The 19,941-nt window shown below is 35.9% G+C and overlaps 1 protein-coding gene across 5 annotated transcripts in view; it reads left to right on the top strand.

Annotated features, from left to right (window-relative positions):
- LOC150094589 (nuclear receptor subfamily 2 group C member 2-like) overlaps positions 1 to 19,941 on the top strand; it is an 808,056-nt gene that overhangs the window by 727,579 nt on the left and 60,536 nt on the right. For all 5 annotated transcript variants that reach the window (XM_090412047.1, XM_090412048.1, XM_090412044.1 and 2 more), the window contains 2 exons: positions 614 to 751; positions 14,680 to 14,806. In XM_090412047.1, the coding sequence (XP_090268173.1) occupies positions 614 to 751; positions 14,680 to 14,806 (265 nt within the window). The remainder of the gene's footprint in view (positions 1 to 613; positions 752 to 14,679; positions 14,807 to 19,941) is intronic.

The raw sequence follows: 19,941 nt of genomic DNA, 5'->3' as shown, positions 1-19,941 counted from the left end.
CACCTGTATTTCTTGAGGATTGGGAGTTCATTGAGAGGATTGAGATGAGTGACCAAGCTGGTGACAGGCCTGTGGAATGTTCCCTGTGAGGATAGATTGAGGGTTTGTGGGTTGCAGAGTTCAGCTGACAGGTGGAGAATAGGGGATATGATAGGAAATTTATAAGTTACTAAAGGGATTCTATAAGATTGACACAAGAAATTTTTCAATACATGGGGAATAAGGGGAAAACAAGGGATCACACTTGGAAGTTGTCTAATAGTGTGATTAGTAAGGATGTGATCAGGTTCTTTACCTGGAGGTGGTGAATGAGTGGAATGTATTGCCAGAAGTGGTTGTGAGCACCCCGACAGTGAATATGTTTAAACAGATGTATGATAGGTGTTGTGTTAATGGATAGTGTGTCTCCCACCATGGAGTGCTCAAATAATAAGAAGAATATCTTGATTTATAATTAACTCAACAAAGTGTGTTTTGAAAGAAAGATTATTTGGGCTAGCATTAATCCAAAAAGATCAGTGAAATACATGCACACACACACACACACACACATATATATATATTTTTATATATGTGTGTTACTTAATCTGCCTACTTATTGTTAAATTTTCAGACCGGTTATCAGCAGCCCGAGTGAAACAAGTAACTGACCATATCTGTAAACTTCAAGAGTTTGTGAATTCCATGTTACGCCTTCAGATTGATGAACACGAATATGCTTACCTCAAAGCCATTGTACTCTTTAGTCCAGGTAAATTTCTTAATACCATTATAGATTATGCTTAAGATTTGATATTATAGATTATATTTATAATTAACAGGAAAAATTGGAGACTGGCTATCTGATAGGTATCAACAAGTTGTGTATAGGGGAGTGATATCCAGGAAAAGGAAAATCACTAGTGGAGTGCCTCAGGGGTCTGTTTTAGGGCCATTACTATTTAACTTGTATATTAATGATATTGGCGAAGATTTGGATGGAGATATTCAATTGTTTGCAGATGATGCAAAGTTGGGACGAACCATAAAGAGTAGTGAAGATGTTGTGGCCTTGCAAGAAGACTTGAATAAATTGAGTGATTGGGCAAGCAAATGGGGATGTGAGTTCAATGTTGCAAAATGTAAGGTTTTAAAATTTGGAAAACAAAGATGGGATGCAGAATTTATGCTTGATGTTGTTGGAAGTAGAGGAAATAAGAGATCTGGGGGTGATAGTGGATAAGGATCTAAAATTTAGGGGACACATCACCAAAATTGTGAAGACAACACAAAGACTTCTGGAATGATGCGGAGGACACTGACGTGTAGAAGAAGGGAGATTCTTGTTCCATTGTATAAGGCTTTGATTAGGCCACACATGGACTATTGTGCCCAGATTTGGTCACTGGGTTTTCAGAAGGATGAAGAGATGTTGGAAAGGGTCCAAAGGCGACTGACTAAGGTAGTTTTCTGACCTCTGGAATGTTGAGTATGAGGAAAGATTGAGAAGATGTAATTTGCAGAGTCTAGTGGAGAGAAGGAAGAGGGGAGATATGATAGAGACTTACAAGTTGGTAAGGGGTTGTTATAAGATCAATGGTGGAGAAGTTCTACAGAGAATAGTGGGAGATCAGGGGAGAACCAGAGGTCATCTCTGGAAACTGTATAAAGAGGGTGTGAGTAGGGGAGTGAGAGGCAGGTTTTTTTCATGCAGAGTTGTGAATGATTGGAATGCTTTGCCTGAGAGTGTGGTGTCTGCAAGGAGTTTGAGTGTGTTTAAGGCTCGGTATGATGAGATGTGTGTGTGTGATAAAAGGACCTCCCAGATGAGTCTTTGACTCCATGAGGTCTTGTTTAATAATAATAATAATAATGGGGAGATCATGTTTTACTAACTTATGTACTATAACAAGGTGGCAAATACCTTGAACAGGGGAGATGCATATACAGTGATGTACTCGTACTTGGATTTTGCAAAAGCTTTTGATAGACTCCCACATAACAAACTATTAAATAAATTGACACAGATGGGATTGGATAACAGTCTTCTGAGTTGGATAAGTGACTAGCTGTCATATAAGTATTAGAGATTCTCGTAGACAGGCTTAAGCGTTGCTTGTACATGCTTACTAAATAACTTAAGGAAATTACAACGTACAATAGAATATACATAAAATTAAACTTTAATATATTTCCAATATTTCAGCAACGTCACGTTTCCATCCTCAAAGGAACTTACAATAAAGACACGTGCACGCAGGCACTAAACACAGTAAATGAGAACAAAACAAGGAAGCTATGGTTTTCCTAAAAGTCCTGATGGTGCCCCCTAGCAGGCTATGTAGGTATTCTTGGCCGTTGGGCTGAAGGTTTCCTGATGTAAGCCTCCCAAATTTGGGGCAGTCTCATGCAACCAAATTTGTTGAGGTTTGGCATGTTTCTTAGGGGTGAGGCTGATTCCATGAATAGTCTTTCAAATTTGAACTTGTTACGGTGTATTATTGTGGCTTTCTTCCACTGTATTCTGTGGCTTGTATCCAGAGCATGGTCTGTAAGACCAGAGTGGCTGTACTGGTGAAACTGGATGTAGTCCTTGTGTTCTGAAATTCTGATATTCACTGTCCTGCCTGTTTGGCCAAAGTAGTTGGAAGGCTGCAAGGGACCTGGTATACGTCAGATAGGTCTAGGGGGAGTGGTTGGTCTTTAGTGGAGCAGATAAGGGATGCCAATTTTCTATAAGTTTTGTAACAAGAGGTCAAGTCATGTTTTTTAAGATTTTGGTAATTTTTTCTGAGGTGCCTCGGATGTAGGGAATGGTGATGGATTTAGAGTAATCCTTGTTGTGATGGGGAGGGGGGGGTTGTGGTTTACTGGTTTCAATATTTTTTGGATTTTTTGGGGGGGGGGGGTACCCGTTGGCTGAGTAAGTGTTGAGGATGTGATTTAATTCATTGGTTAGGGCATTGTCATTTGAACAGATGGAATTTAACTGTTTGTTTATTTTTTTAATATCACTCTCACACACATGAGATGTCACAAAGAAGATAGCAATTCACCATGTGTGGGCAGTAGTCTAGAGAAAGGTGATCTGTTGATGTTCTTTTGTAAAGCTGGAAGTTTTAGTATTCAACTGATTTGGTGGGGAAGGGTCAGCAATTCAACTATAAATAGATGTCATTTTATGATGCCTAACTTTCATTAACAGAAATGGGAGGCATGATGGATGCTCGTTCTGCTGAAGTGTCATGAAAATATCTGTAGTAAAAAAGAACAATGCATAAACTGACCATTTCTGAAAAGAAGGTAATCAGTTAGCCAAACTAGCCTTATCTAAACAGCATCAAGAATTTTTAGAGAGGTTTTAGGTACGCTACCCCTAGGTTTAATAGGTCAGCAGTTGAGCTGTAAATGGATGTTGAATAACTGCTGCTTGTGCTGCAGTACACTCATCAGCAGAAATGGGGAGAAATGATGGAGGCCATTCAGTTGAACGATGAAAGTTCCTTTACAAAATGCATAAAGTAGAAACAGATCATATGTGAGATAATGGTGGGAATGAATCCATGAGAGAGAGATTATTGATTAGCTGAGCTACCATCTTTTGGATACCATCAAGATTTTCAGGTAAGTTGTTGGTGCACCATCCTAAATGTGAGAGCATTATCCTAAGATTGGGTGAATGTGGTATTTTTACAGAGTTAATAGCTGAATGTACACATGATTTGTTCTTGTTAGCATGTGGGAGTACCCAGGATGCCAATATTGGCATTTGGATGTAATGAAGTATTGGTCAGAAGTTACTACTTACTAGCCAGTTGCTACCATCATTCCCTGAGGTGTTATATGTCTAGAGTTGTGTGTTCACAGGGCCAGTTTGCTTGTTTTGAGGGATAAAAAAAAACCATGTTTCCGGGAAGAAACTAGTAAAATTTTGACTTTAATACTTTTTTAAAACTACATACCATATATTCCGGCATATAAGTCGACTTTTCAGCATTGAAAAAAAGTCCTAAATTTTTTAGGTCAACTTATACACCAGGTCAAAAATTGATTGCTTTCCAAGAAAAAACTAGTACGTATCATGCTCTGTTAAATTTATTAGCAATATACAAAAAGGGTAAATAAGTAAAAATCTTTCAACTTATATCAAATTTATTTACAGAAAAAATTATTTACATGTTATATAATTATTTATTTACAAAATGTCTGAATGTATGAAAAGTTCATTGTACTCCGGTTCTGTAATTTCTTCCGGTATATTGTCATATAAATTGTATTCATTTTCTCCATCAGATTTAGCATCAATTTCGTCATCATTGTCAACAAAATCATCTTCCAAGCCATCTAATTTGTTAGATATAGCACGTTTTTTGAAAGATTTTATAACTGTATCTGGTTTTATTTCATCCCATGCTTTCGCTACCCATTCACACATAGTTACCAAAGATGCATATCGCATTTGTCCTCCTTTTGTGTAACTTGTCTCTCCTTCTTGCATCCACGCATTCCACTGTTTTCGTAAACTGTCTTTAAATGGCTTGTTTATACACATATCCAACGGTTGCATTAGTGAAGTTAACCCACTTGGAATCACTGCCATATTGGTATTATTCTCGCTTAATTAAGATTTTGTGCTCTCCGTTAAATGGGATTTGAACATGTCCCACACTAAAAGACTGGATTTTTTAATGCACCTTGTCGTGTATTCCAAATATTTTTTATCCACAGCTTAACTCCTGCTTCGTCCATCCAACCATTCTCGTGAACATGGACAAAAACGTTTCTTGGAATTTTGATCTTTTTGTTTTTCTTTTAAAAATTATCATAGGTTTTAATTTAGTACCATCAGCCATACAAGCAGGTACAACTATGAAACTGCTTTTTTCATGTCCAGTTGTTTTTAAAGAAATAGTTTTACTTCCTTTCAATTCTACTGTTCTATTCCCAATCATGTCAAACATAACTGGAGCTTCATCCATATTTCCAATTTGAGACAATAAATAATTTTTTTGCTTTCTTTTAGTAATTATAAATCTTTGAAAACTTAATAACTTATCATCCAAATCCTTTGGCAGCTTCTGTGCGATTTTCGTTTTTAGTCGAAGCACTAAATTTTTCCTTTCCATAAACCAGCTAAACCAACTCACTGTAGCTTTGAAGTTTTCGCTGTCCTTTTTATTTGCTTTGCCCCGCTTCAAAGCAAATAAACGAATATTATTTCTTATTATAATGAGTCCATTTTGGCGATTTTCTCGAACCCAATCCACAACATTATTTTCCAGAATAGGCCACTTACAAATTCCTTTCCATAATACGCACTTATTTTTTGGCATTTTCATTATTAAAGTTTAATTTTTTCTCCAATCGCAAACTAGTTTTTCATTTACTCCAAACTAACTTGCAGCAACACAGTTAGTATTTTCTTTTGCAAATTTAATCACTTTGCACTTAAAACTTGCATCATATTTCATTCTTTTAAATGGAACCATTGCACTGTAGTTCACTATTAGTCAACTGGTCAATACAAAAAAGAAATTTTTCGAGTCGACTTATACGACGAGTATACTATAAAAACTGAAATAAACTCAAAAAATTCCAATATCAACTTATACGCCAGGTCAACTTGTACACTGGAATATACGGTATTTTTTATTTTCAACATTGTAATCAACACTTTTATTCTTTCTTAAAGCTAATTGGAGTTGCTTACTGGTCAAATCATATAATCGGGATCTCATGTTAGAGGTTTAATGGAGGAAACAGCACCAGGAAATTATTAAAAATAGTATTTAATGCTTCCAATATTTCATCTCAGTTACAGAGGCATTATCAGAGAGTACAAAATGAGATTTGAAACAAACACACACACTAAGGCAGCACAAAACTAAGTGAAATGAATGGATGAAATACTAGAGTCCTAAGTAGGCGAGGCACCCTCTATTGACATCTATCAGCAGCCTATTAAACTGGGATCTTGAAGTATTGGTGGTGTTTCCCATATTTTGGGAAGTATTGGGAATAATCAGTCCTTCCCCCAATCCATTATTCTTCAGAAAGATTTTAGTATGCTATCACCATCCCCTATATCTGAGGCACATGAGAAAAAATATCCAGAATTTTAAAGAAATGCCATATTTGCACCACTTTCAATCCCCACGATGTCACTTAAAACTAGCTACCCTTATCCACTCCACTAAAGACAAACTCTGTCCCCTCTCAGTTCCAGATATACATAGACTTCCTTGTTCCTGCAAGCTGACCTACTATGAACAGACAGGAATATCAGCTACCATCTGAATGGAAGAACATAAAAAATACATCTGCAGTCATGACTATAGTCAGTCAGCCTTTCTTCTTTAGCCTTACAGATCATGCTTTGGATACAGCTCACAGAATCAATTGAAAAAAGACCATCATGCTCCATGGCAGTAAATTTAGAAGAGAAAGAATGTTTTTAGAATCTGCTGCTGCTCTTAAAAATCAGCCTAATTTAAATAAATATGGTTGCATTCCTCATCTCTTTTCCTTTATGGCATGCAGTTTGTGCAGGAATGAAGCATAATATTTTGCATCACAGTGTTATTCCTTTCCTTGAAGTCAATCAAGAGAATTCTCGGCAATCCCAAAAGATTGTTGCCATGATCTTCTTGGTGGACTGAGTGACCTTGGTTTTTCTCAGTGGTGCTTCACCTGGTTTACGCCACTCCATGGATTCCCTTTTGGAAGGAGGAGCATAATAAAGGACCATGGTTTCATTCCCAGTGACAATGGATTCCAGCACTTCTGATTCCCTTGGCAAAGCTCTAAAAACTTGTGAAAACAGGTCACACGATGCTCCTTTTCAATTGAAGAGAGAAGTCGGGACACCGATCTTTGTCATGTCAAGCTTCTTGTGAATGATGCAAAAAATGGTTGTTATAGAAAACCCCAACCTTGCTGAGATTTCTTTGAGCTTCAGCCATCTGTCATTGAGCAGTTCCTCCTCAACAAGACAGACATTTTCCTCAGTCATCACTTCCACAGGCCGGCAATCACAAGGATCATCTTCGATGCTCTCTCTCTTTCTCTCTCCCTAGGTGAAACTGTTTAGTCCATTCCTTCATGGTGGAATATAAAGAAGAAGATTCCCCATAAACACCATCCACTCACTGTTTGATAGTACTTGGAGAAAGCCCTTCTTTGGTGAAAAACTTTATCACAGCGTGGTATTCAATTTTTAACATTACAGCCACATTTGGGAACCCACCTAATATTCAACACTAAACACGACGATATGCTCTTGAATAACAGGCAGTATGAAGCAGAGTGGTGTGGGCAGACATAATGAGAAATTCAGCAATGAAATTTCATTTTGGTAAATTATGAAAACTAAAACCTTGTTAGGAATAATTACTTTAATTTAATTTAAACTTTCTGCAAAATTAAAGAACTTACTCAACTCATCCAAGGATCCACTTCCTTCTCTGGTCCACCCTGGAGTATACCATATTCATTGCACCTGTAATTTGCCTTATATAGCTGAAACAGGACATACAATTCCTATCCAAAAAAAGGAACATAAATGGCACATTAAATTTAATAATTTAATAACTGTTAAATCTGGCCTTTCTGATCATGCCCTGAATACTCTACATACAACGACTGGAAAGGCACTTGTTTTTTACATCGCACCAAAACATGGTATAAGTGTAAATTTAAAAAGGCCTGTGAAATTCTTAATCAACCACCCTAAATCTTAGCAATAATGGTGGTCTAAAAATTCCAAGAATATGGATGGATTTCCTTTTGGAAAGAGGATCATAATAAAGGACAATGGTTTCATCCTCAGTGACACTGGATTCCAGCACTTCTCTCTGATTCTCTTGGCAGATGCTCTAAAAACATATTCTACCCACATAAGCTTTTGGTCTAAGAGTTAATTATAATTAGGACTGTCATGATCTAGGATCTTAGCTCTAATATAACAAACACTTATGTTAAATTATTGATTAGGCCACCAATTTTGTTGTATTAAAACTATATGAATTTGTTCAGATGATGTTATAAATAGAATATAGCTTTGATGTAGTTTTTTTTTTCCACTAGGGGTCAGGCCAGTAGAATAAGGTTGATCAGATCATTGTCACTTTAGCATACCGTTTGAAATGTAACATAGTTTGTCTTTTTATATATATGTGTATATTCCAGATGATGACATAATATGAAGTTTGAAATGTCAGGAAATTAAAGTAATTATTCCTAACAGGGTTGTAATCTTCATAATTGGACTGCAGAGTTTTGTGTATAGAAGAAGGAGATTAACATGATGTGATGGAGACTTTTAAACAGTTGAGAGGTGGTTACAGGGTTGACACTGGGGAGTTCTTTTGCTTGGTTGAACAGCAGGAAGGAGTGATGACAATGGGCCATCCCTAGAAGTTACGGAAGGAAACTGTGAGCAAGAGGGTGAGGAGTGGTTTCTTTGCATGGAGGGTGGTTGAACCATGGAATGCATTGCCTGATAGCGTGTTGAGGGCAAGAATGGTCAATGAGTTTAAGGAGTGGTATGATCCAGTAGAATGACTGTAAACCCATTACCCTTATCCAGTTCAGCCGTCACTGTGTTATAAAACATGAGCAAGTTACTGAGGAACAATCTACCCTTCACAAAACCATGTTGTCTCCCATACAATATCCCATTTTCATCTATCCAATCCTGTGTTCTTTTCTTAACTAATTTCTCCAAGACCTTGACAACGATGCCTGATATGCTAATCGGTTGGTAATTTACAACAGCAGTCTTGGAACTGCCTTTATGCAGTGGAACTATTTTCCCCTCTTTCTACCCCCTCAGGACTAACCCAGACCCGAGACTCAAATTAAACAAAATGGTCAAGGATACTGACAATTCTTTAGCCACTTCACGTACGACATGAGCTGGTATACCATCCAATCCCACAGATGTATTGACATTGAGGTCTATTGCAAAACCTCAATGTCAATACATCCCACAGATGTATTGACATTGAGGTTTTGCAATAGACTACTTACCTCCACTTCCTTCACCACAATTTCCATATAATCTATTGGTTCATTCATTTCTGCAATGTCACCACCTGGATGATATATTATTGCAAAGTGCTCGTTCAATAACTCAACTATATCAACTGATTTGGTTACCTCCTACCATCGGCATTCTTTAAAATCATTCTGCCATATACATTTTTTCTTTTACTTGCAACATATCGAAAAAACTGTTTAGGATTCTCCTTAGCCTGCATGGCCAATGTTCTTTCGTAATCCTTTTTTGCTTTTCTTACCACACTCGTTACCCTTCTGGCCTGCGCTTTATACCGTTCATGTGCCTGCCGATCACCTTTCTCCTTAAATTCCCTCCATAGTTGTTTCTTTTTTTGCAGCTCAAGCTTAATGGTGTTATTCATCCATTTAACCTCTACTTGATTTATTATTCGGACTCTAGGTATACAGTCAGCCATTGCTTCATGCAAACACTTCTTAACCGCCTCCCATGTACTATCAACTTCTAGCCCTTGCAGTTGTACATGCCATGGCACTGAACCAATCAAACTCCTAAGCTTGTCATACTTACCAGCCCGATAATTCCACATGTACCCTGTCCTAATTGTAAATTCCACACCTTTAGCCACCTCCCAAGTCATGACCCTATGATCACTCTCACCAATTGGTGGCAATGTGGTCATATTAGTTACAGCCAAATCCTCAGATGCAATTACTAGGTCAAGCATGCTCTGGCCCTAGTATTTTCCATTACATACTGTCGCAGATAGTTATCCCTTAATAACTGCATAAAATCCAATTCCTTCCTCCCGTGTGTCCTCTCCTCACTCCAATCAATGCGACCATAGTTGAAATCTCCCATAATAATTACCCTCCTTCCACTCATTTCTTCTATTTGCTTCTGCATACTATCTCCACCATCTTTTCCATCACCTGGTCTATAGCAGCACCCAATTGTATATTTTGTTCTGCTAGCCACAATCTCACACCAAATGGCCTCAAATGTGCCCTTTTCTCTATCCTGCAATTCAACTTCTATCCTCCTCGGCTGCAGCTCATCAGCTATCATCAACAGTACACCTTCCCCCATTTTATTCTCCCTGTCATTCCTGAACACACACTATACCCATCACATTCAATCCCACTGGCTATATCATCTACAGTCAGCCATGTTTCACTAATGCCAATAACCTGTGGTCTGGAAATGCCAACCAAGGCCAAAAATTCTTCCTTCTTGTTACTAATACTCCTAGCATTAGTGTACATGAATTGCAGACCCCCGTTAGCCCCATCCCTACCTTGATGCCTTATACTAACTATCCCATTCTGATTTGTTGTCCTTATTCGCTCGGGCATATTATACTCATTCATACACTCAACTGCCTCCCAAAGGTCTGCATATCTACTCCTCCCCCCCCCCTTAATAAATCTAGTTTTCCTGATTCTGCACATCCACTTCATTCAACAACACTTTTTCAAAGTCATTTGCAATTATGGCCCTCCTTCTAAACACTTCACTGTCATACCACGGCAAAAGACTAATCATCCTAACTCTCTCACTGTTTTCTTTTGCTACCTCAAACAATTCATTCAGGTCCTCTATCATTTCCATTTTATCTCCTTTCAAATCATTCGTAACTGCCACAACTATCATTTCTTTCACCCTTTCCTTTTGCTCTCTAATAGACTCACTTATGTTATGTCCTTGATGGTCGCACCAGGTTGGTACGATTTTGTCAAATCCTCTACTAACACACCTTGTACTAACGAATCTCCATACAGCACTCACTCCTTCATTTTGTTTATGTTCACAAACATACTCTTATTTTTCCTATCATACTTTTTATTATTGGCTGGTACACTCAGTAGACATTTGTGCATACGCTCTAGCTGCCGCTTTGCCCTATGTATCGCTCCGCTCAACAACGCAATCTCACTCATTGCATCTATTTCATCTTTTTTTATTATCTGTTAAATCATTAATTTTCTCTGTATTAATACCATCATTCACACTTTCTACATTCACGCCCTCACGGTTCTCTGGTACAACCTCGCAATTTCTTATCATATCGCTATTTTCTTCATTCTGAAATTTGACAAAAATGTCACACTCACGACCTGAAATACACTTTAATTCCTCATTTTCCTTACATTTTCTACACACATTCACTCCATTATCATCATCTAACCATATTCCAACCGCTCTCCGCAAAGCGTAGATTTCGCAGATAGTACACTGAATAATCTCCTTTATATTACAGTTATTGAACAAAGATGGCGAACCATTATTACTAGCCGCCATTTTCCTTCTTACGAGAGCCATGTGCTCGCTATACTTTATCAAATTAATAATTGAAACACCAAAAACACACAAACAGACACACTATAATATGCAAAGCAAACAAAACTATGTAATATTCAAGCAAAATTGTCAATGAGAACTTAAAATTACACTTATCTTATCAGGAGCTCTCAACAAACACTACAGACCACGAATTCCTCTAGCAGCCAGCCTGATATATTCAGCTTTGAAATAATGTTGGATTCAATATCCACTTAATTTGTATAATTTTGCATCGCTGAAGTGAAGCCTTTTGGCTCTTTATTTCAGTAATTCTTGGGGTCCCTGTCCTGAAAGGTTGCTTACGCCTGGATCTGCCAAAACTTTTATAGTTTCTATATTCAGCACAAAACTCTTGTAGTTTCTATATATTTGGCTTTGAAATAATGTTGGATTCAATGTCCACTTAATTTGTATAATTTTGCATCTCCGAAGCGAAGCCTTTTGGCTCTTTATTTCAGTAATTCTTGGTACCTTTTAAAATGACACCTTTTGGCAACTCGTATGGGAAAGAATGAGTTTTGCATTACTTCAACCTGAGTATTTTATTTTACATCTGGGTCTGGCTCCCACTGATGAGACCTCAGTAAAGGTCAAAACTGTTCTGGGTAGTGACCCTTTCCAAATCCGTAAGGATATGTGCTTTGCATTATGGGATACTAAGGCAAGTGATGTGAAGTCATTAGCTTCTATATAGAGTTGCCCCCAGTCCTGAAAATACTTCAGGTGCAAACTTTGTTTGCTTACACTTGGATAAAGGATTAAACCAAGCATATAATATAATGCTTGGTATCTTTAAATTATGGGTAAGGAAAGGTTAGCAAAACAGGAATTTGATGCCAAGATGGCAGGAAAGAGACCCAGTGGAAGACCGATGTCTAGGTGGATTGATTCAGTCAGAAATGCCCTAGAAGCATGAAAGGTTAGATATAACAATATTTAAGTGCTCACAACTAATAGATTGATTTGGAGGAAAATTGTTGATAGGAGATTAAAATCATGTAGTTCATAGTAACCTGAACATCCCTTGAGGGCATTCAGGTCACTGATTATGATGATGATGAATCTTTTCACTGTTGCTTTTCTACTTTAGTTTTTTTATTAGTTTTGGTTTTGCAACCATGCATGATTGGCACTTGTCATGCCCAATAAGAAATTGGTATTTATATAGTAAAAAAAAAAAAAAAAAAAGTAAAGCATTTGAGATTCATGTACTTACCATATCTGATAATTGTAATAGTTTCAAAGGTTCTTTATCATAATTCACAATTGTTAAGTGTACCATTATATCTGCCATTTCTCCTAAAGAATTCTTTCGCTAACAACAACAACATGTCAGACATTACTAACTTCTCATTTGCTGCTTAGTTGAACAAGTATGCATGCTCACCAAAGAAATTGATGGGTGATTGACAGCTTACAGAGCATTTTGTACCTGGGTAACAATGAGAGAAGACAGAATGGAAGTTTGAGAACATGGACCAGAGAATTTTGTTCTAAGAAAGTTTGAAAAAAGTTGACAGTTGGAACGTATCAATAGAGGATTCCAAAATGGAATCTTAGCAAGGTGAATCCTGTGACTGAAAAGGTGATTATAGGAAAAGAAACTGCTTTTTTCTCTGGTAAAGAATTTGTTATTTGTGATTCTTATGATTAAATTGCCTGAGGTAAGACAATATTTATACTCGGTCAAACAATGAGGATGAATGGAACAATATATGCTAAATAAGTTAACTCTGTAGTTCCATTGAAGTTAAGAAGTTTTGTATTTTGAGAAAGGACTCGAAAAAGAACTGACTCTAATGAACGTTTATTATCTTTGTAGGAATTTGTTGTGAAAAAGAAAATGTTTAGTCTGGTAGACTTAAGTATATGCAAAACAAATATTAGTAGAATGAATCAATGAAAGAATAAATTCATCCTCTAAAGATAAACGAGATTTCAAAATATGGTTTTTATTTGGAAGGCCTTGGATCCAATTAGTTTTATAATTATTAATTTAATTTTATTTACCATGTATATAATTTTATTTAGTTTCATTAAATATATATATATTTTTTTTATGGTCTTGAGTCAATCATTTTCTTCATTCTATAAGGAATGAAGTTAAAAGTCATTGCACCAGTTGGAATGAACTCTTGTAAATTTACTTAACACTCAGTGTGAAAACAAGGTAAGGTGCATTTGAAAGAATTACATCAATTGTGTATACATCATGCACATACACACACATACAAAACAAACACAAGTCAAATAATAAATTCATTCTTTCATTATCCAAAGGCCAGACTGGAATATTGAAGTATGTGCATAAGTTTCTCAATAGAACAGACTCATTCTGCCTATTTACATAACTCATGTCATGTAACTTCTTCAGTACTAACAGATGGTGTGTATAATACAAAATGGATTGTCTTTTCTGATATTACCATACATTATTTTATTGTACCTTTATATATCATTTTAACAGATATTAATTTTTTCAACAATTTTTATTTATTTTTAAGTTTCCTAGTAAAAGCGAGTTGTGTTTCACTTTCTGGTAATTTCATTTCTCATTTTACCACTACCACCACCACCCCACAAAGAAGAAAATAAATAAATAAATCTTCATTCAGTTTAGCCTCTCGTCTTTTATCAGTTCTAGATTTTTTATCTTGGAAGACTGCCATGAGGACTGTCATATTACCCATAATTCCATGATGCTTACTAACAGATGCTTAAACACTCTGTTAGTAATTGTATTCTGCAATTAATGGGGAATGATCAAAATATCTTATTATAAAGAAACGAGAAATAAAACATAAAGTAAAATGAGAACTTTTTCTGCAAACTATCAGTCACACTTGCTGAACAATGACTGACTATGTGCAAGATTCCATGCTCCACGTGTTTCTGTTTAACTTGTATTTTTGTATAACAGTTCTTACAGTCTGTGTTTTTAGTTATGTAATGATTCATATTTAATGCGTGTTGTATATTTGCGTGTCCATCCTAACCCAGATGAAGCCACTAGCTTAAGTGGCAAAACTAGTAGGTTTTATTAACTAATTTTAACTAATTATTATGACCTATAAAACCAGTGTTAATTGTTTTTATTACATTAGTTTTTTGGTCAAAAAAAATCAACAGACTCATCATAAAGTAAGCTGCATTATCATTGTTCTTTCTTTTTTTAATTTTTTCAGGATTTTTTTTTAATCTAATATTTTATTACAAATTGTTGGCTGCTCCCCATAGTTAAAAAGCATTGCTTTTATATAAAATGTATTATTCTGCAGTACATCTTGGAATACCATTACCAATTTGATTAAGACTTTATTTTGTGACATTTTGCACAGATCATCCATCATTGCCAAGTGCCCGACAAGTTGAAAAATTTCAAGAGAAAGCTTATCAGGAACTCCGTTCTTATATTGGTCAGACATTTCCAGAAAATAATGACAGGTTTCCCAAATTGCTGTTAAGGTATGGTGTAATCATTGTGTTAAAATGATTTTTTTAAGAAAATATTAACACACACACACACACGTGCACACATGTAATTTTAGTGGTTAAATTTTGCTGCACTGGGGAAGGGCTAAACCTCTTCCATATGATTTTCAGTACTTGTAACCCTTCAAATCATTATTGAACTGAAACTATATCAGTTCAAAATGGTTGGTTAATCTGTTGTTATGTTAGTGGTACAAATATCAAAGAGCATATTGCTATGGGGAATAATTAAATGACAAAAGGTGTCTATTTGGAAACTACTCTGAACTCTAAAATTATAGAATACTGCGAAAGATGTTTTGCAAAAATTTTTAGGAAATAAAGTGGCTGCCATTGTAATTACAATGGCGACCACTTTATTTTTGTAAGTAAATTGTAATTGCATCAAATCACTGAAAATACTGTTCCTTCATTCTTAACCAGATGTTTTGCTTTAGATGTGGAGGATGTTTATTCTTCATTCACATATTCCATTTTCCTTCATAGCATTCCCTTGAAGAATGTTATTAAAGGAAGTGGAGCGTGAATTTCTTAGAAAACAGTTCAGAAATATTGATTCAAGAGAGAGAGAGAGATACCCAAGAGTTGAAATTTGCAAGTGTCAAAAAAAAATTGTTTTTAAAATTCATTAAAAATACATTTACCTAATTACAGTAAGCAGCATTTAATTCGACCTCAGTTAAGTCAGTATACCATTTAATAAAAAGTGAATTCCATCCTCCCAACATATATAGTTTTTCAATCATTAAAGGTACCCATGGCATAACTGTAAAAATAACTTAACACGATAACTACAGTAACTGACTTTAATGAAATAAAGGTACAAATATTTCGTACTGAAATTAACAGTACATCATCAGTGTAGACAACAAGCAGTTCAAAGGAATGGAATACAAAGTACATAACAGTTGGTGGATTACCAATTAAAATTGTTGCCACATGCTAGAAAATTAATAGTAATAAAATATTATTAAATAATTCTTAAAAACTATTTCTTTGATAGTTACATAAGATAAGAATCTCCCAAACTTTTGGGGGAGAGAGACAATCATTTCGATTCAAATTTTGGCGATGTAAAAGGGCTTCACAACTTTCTTTGAAAAGGCGTTCGTATTTAAACTTGCATCTGTGGAGAAGACAAGCTTTATCCCACTGGGTATTGTGTTTAGTGTCAATACTATGTTGTGCCAGACCAGGCTTTTGAGATTTCATGTATTCGATATAATACTGATGTTCCTTCATTCTTTTTTCCACAGAATGGCCTGTTTGTCCAAAGTATGTTACATTACATTCACACGGTATCTGGTAAATGCCAACTAATGATAGAGGTGCCAGTTTGTCTTTTATAGATGGTAACGAGCGAGAAATTTTGTTGATAGCAAAATATATGGAAATGAGATGATACGTCTTCAAAATTCTTCCAATAGATTCTGAGATGCCTGAAATATAAGGGATTGGAATCCTACAGCCTGTTGAAGAATCCTGAGGTGGTAGAACATAGGAGTCAGTTATCTGCTGGATTTGATTAGGGTTGTAACCATTAAATTCTATTAACTTTTTTATAGTGAAAAGTTCTTGTTGTAAGCTTGAGGGAGAGGAGCACACGTTATGTGCTCTATTAATTAAAGGCTTGATAGCACCAATTTTTTGAGAGGTGTGATGAGCAGACTTTTGATGAATGTATCTGCCAGTAAAGGTAGGTTTTGTGACACCTTGTTCTCATCCATTCATCCCCAACCCTCTCTTTGGTTTCGTTATGTTGATGATGTCTTTGCTATTTGGCCGCATACTGAACAGGAAATTACTAAATTCCTACAACAGATCAGTAGCCTTCATCCATGCATTCAGTTCACCATGGAAAAAGAAAAGGATGGTAGTTTACCATTCTTGGACATCCTCCTTACACACACATCCTCTGGTACTTTATCGATCAGTGTCTATCAAAAAAGTTATCTACCTTTACTGGCAGATACATTCATCAAAAGTCTGCTCATCACACCTCTCAAAAAATTGGTGTTATCAAGTCTTTAATTAATAGAGCACATAAAGCGTGCTCCTCTCCCTCAAGCTTACAACAAGAACTTTTCACTATAAAAAAGTTAATAGAATTTAATGGTTACAACCCTAATCAAATCCAGCAGATAATTGACTCCTATGTTCCAGCACTTCAGGATTCTTCAACAGGCCGTAGGGTTCCAATCCCTTATATTTCAGGCATCTCAGAATCTATTGGAAGAATTTTGAAGAAGTATCATCTCATTCCCATATATTTTGCTATCAACAAAATTTCTCGCTCGTTGCCATCTACAAAAGACAAACTGGCACCTCTATCATTAGCTGGTGTTTACCAGATACCGTGTGAATGTAATGTAACATACTTTGGACAAACAGGCCGTTCTGTGGAAAAAATGAATGAAGGAACATCAGTATTATATCGAATACATGAAATCTCCAAAGTCTGGTCTGACACAACATAGTATTGACAGTAAACACAATATCCAGTGGGATAAAGCTTGTCTTCTCCACAGATGCAAGTTTAAATATAAATGCCTTTTCAAAGAAAGTTGCAAAGCCCTTTTACATCGCCCAAATTTGAATCGAAATGATTGTCTGTCTGTCTCTCTCCCAAAAGTTTGGGAGATTCTTATCTTATGTGACCATCAAAGAAATAGTTTTTAAGAATTATTTAATAATATTTTATTAATATTAATTTTCTAGCTTGCGGCAACAATTTGAATTGGTAATCCACCGACAGTTATGTACTTTGTATTCTATTCCTTTTAACTGTTTGTTCTACACTGATAATGTACTTGTTAATTTCAGTACAAAATATTTGTACCTTTATTTCATTAAAGTCAAATACTGTGGTTATCGTGTTAAGTTATTTTTATTTTTATAGTTTTTTAATGCTATTCAGCTCATTTATTTTGAATATGCTTAACTTTTATTTCATATAAAAAACTTCATATGTTGATTAAGTTTCTATTAATTTGTAGTTTAAAATATCATAGCTAGTTTGAAAAAATACTGTTCTTAACTGGGTATTCCAGTTTGTCTTTTAAAATATCTCAGACCATTTGGATTGATTTTTTTATTTTTATTTATTTTTTGATGTTGTGCTCATAGACGAGAGGTTGGATCATCAACCTATAGTACATGAGTGCTATAGGTTGATGATCCAACCGTATATGGGTAGTGAGTTGGGAAAGGAGGAACTTGATTATATTTGATTTAAAAGCCTGTATATTGTATTCCTTGGGAAACACATCAGTGGATAGAATGTTCCACAATACAGCAGTAATAGAGATTTTGTTCCACAATACAGCACTATGAAGGGATTTTGAGCAGCAGCTGCTTACTGTAATTAGGTAAGTGTATTTTTAACGAATTTTAAAAACATAATTTTTTTTGACACTTTAAAATTCCAACTCTCAGTTATCTCTCTCTCTTGAATCAATGTTTTCAAAGATTTCTAATTCTTTACAAAGAATTAGAAATCTTTACAAAGGTTGTGGACAAAGAAAAGTCAGTATTGGGTACTATAGGACTGGTGAAAGATCTGATGGCCCTATGAATTCCAGTAGCAGTTATTTTATGGGGATAGGGGTGCTTCCACAAAAATAAGTAATGCAGCCACCATGCTGAATTAGAAACCTTTATGCAAATGTACATGAACGTCACACTTACACAGCATATATGCAAAATACTTAGTCACATGCGTCACCACGTGTTCTAGGCATCTATTTAAGAATGCTGTTGGTCAGTAATTGTCAATCACAATGGGGATGGTGGGGGAGATCTTTCAGAGTTCGATAAAGGGCTTATTGTGGGTGCCTGGCTGGCTGGAGCCACGATTTTGAAAGCAGCAGAGCTGACTGCTTTGCTACTTTCTCAAAAGGTGAGATATCCCAAGTGTTTAATCAGTGGAAAAATAATCTATATTTGTCTAAGACGCATAACCGTGGTCATAAAACAGTCTGTCAGGAACAAGATTGGCATTGACTGAGAAGGCTTTTACAGACAAACAGAACTTTCTGTGTGCAGCGAAGCATTTAATGAAGACTGTTTCCGACCCATATCTCACCAAACTGTGCAGGGAATTGAAGTGGATCGGTATTGGCACTAAAGGAGGTCCAACATTGTATTAAATAAAAGTTTCTAATTCAGTGTCCAGTATGTGTATTTTGAGCATTATTATAAGGCAGAAAAAGGAAAATGGAGATTTTAATGAAGCTAGCTACAATATACTTCATTCTTCTTGAATAGCATTAGCACATTTCTTGGAAAACCAAGACTTAAATAAAAGATGAGAATTTAAAGTAGAATGGAGAGAAAGTGTTTCCATACATGTCAAGATTTTTTTTTTCAGTAATATATGCAGCACAAATGTTTGGATCAGAAGACAATGAAAAGAATGAAAAGAATATTCCACTCAAAGAAATTAAGCACTGAAGTTATATAGATCACTTCACTTGGAAATCTTATAATACTGCTACATGGAAGAAGAATTCAGCACTAGAATATGGTCTGAATTGGCTGAGGGATACACAAAATTTTTAGAATATACTTAGAGGGCACATTGGTGAGGAAGAGATCAACAGTGTTTGGAATGCCCTTTGAATTATCTGGTAGGTATATGAACATGTTGTTTTGTGTGAGATAATTAGTGATAACAGTTCCCTGAGCACCTCTACAGTCAAGAATTGGAGAGAATGAGACAAAATAATTTTCATCCAAGAAGGTTAAAAAGGAGGAGATTCTAATTTAGACACTGACGTGGGATATCAGAATGATGCACAAAGAAAAAGTTTGTCTAGTTAGTAGAGCGGAGATGGAAGTGAATATCATTGAAGCTGAACCAAGACCACACTACGAGGTGTGGCTATTAAATAACGAGACAAGGTGCACTGTGCGTATACTTGTAGCAGTAGGATGTGCTTGCACTGTGAATGACCTTGAAGGTTCTAGAAGCAGTTGAAATAAGCATTGTTCACTGTTGCTCGTAGTTAGTCTGTAGGCAGTTATAAAAGAAACACGTGTGAAGTCACTTTGCTGGAAACAAATTTGCACTGACATCATGAAACGACTGACAGCGGAGCCAGACTTGC

The sequence above is a fragment of the Typopeltis vanoorti genome, chromosome 22 (assembly GCF_054136105.1).
Source record: "Typopeltis vanoorti isolate ZY-2024b chromosome 22, IOZ_Tvanoo_1.0, whole genome shotgun sequence".
Taxonomy (NCBI): domain Eukaryota; kingdom Metazoa; phylum Arthropoda; class Arachnida; order Uropygi; family Thelyphonidae; genus Typopeltis; species Typopeltis vanoorti.
The sequence above is the reverse complement of the archived record's forward strand: the minus strand, read 5'-3'. Positions and strand labels throughout refer to the sequence as shown.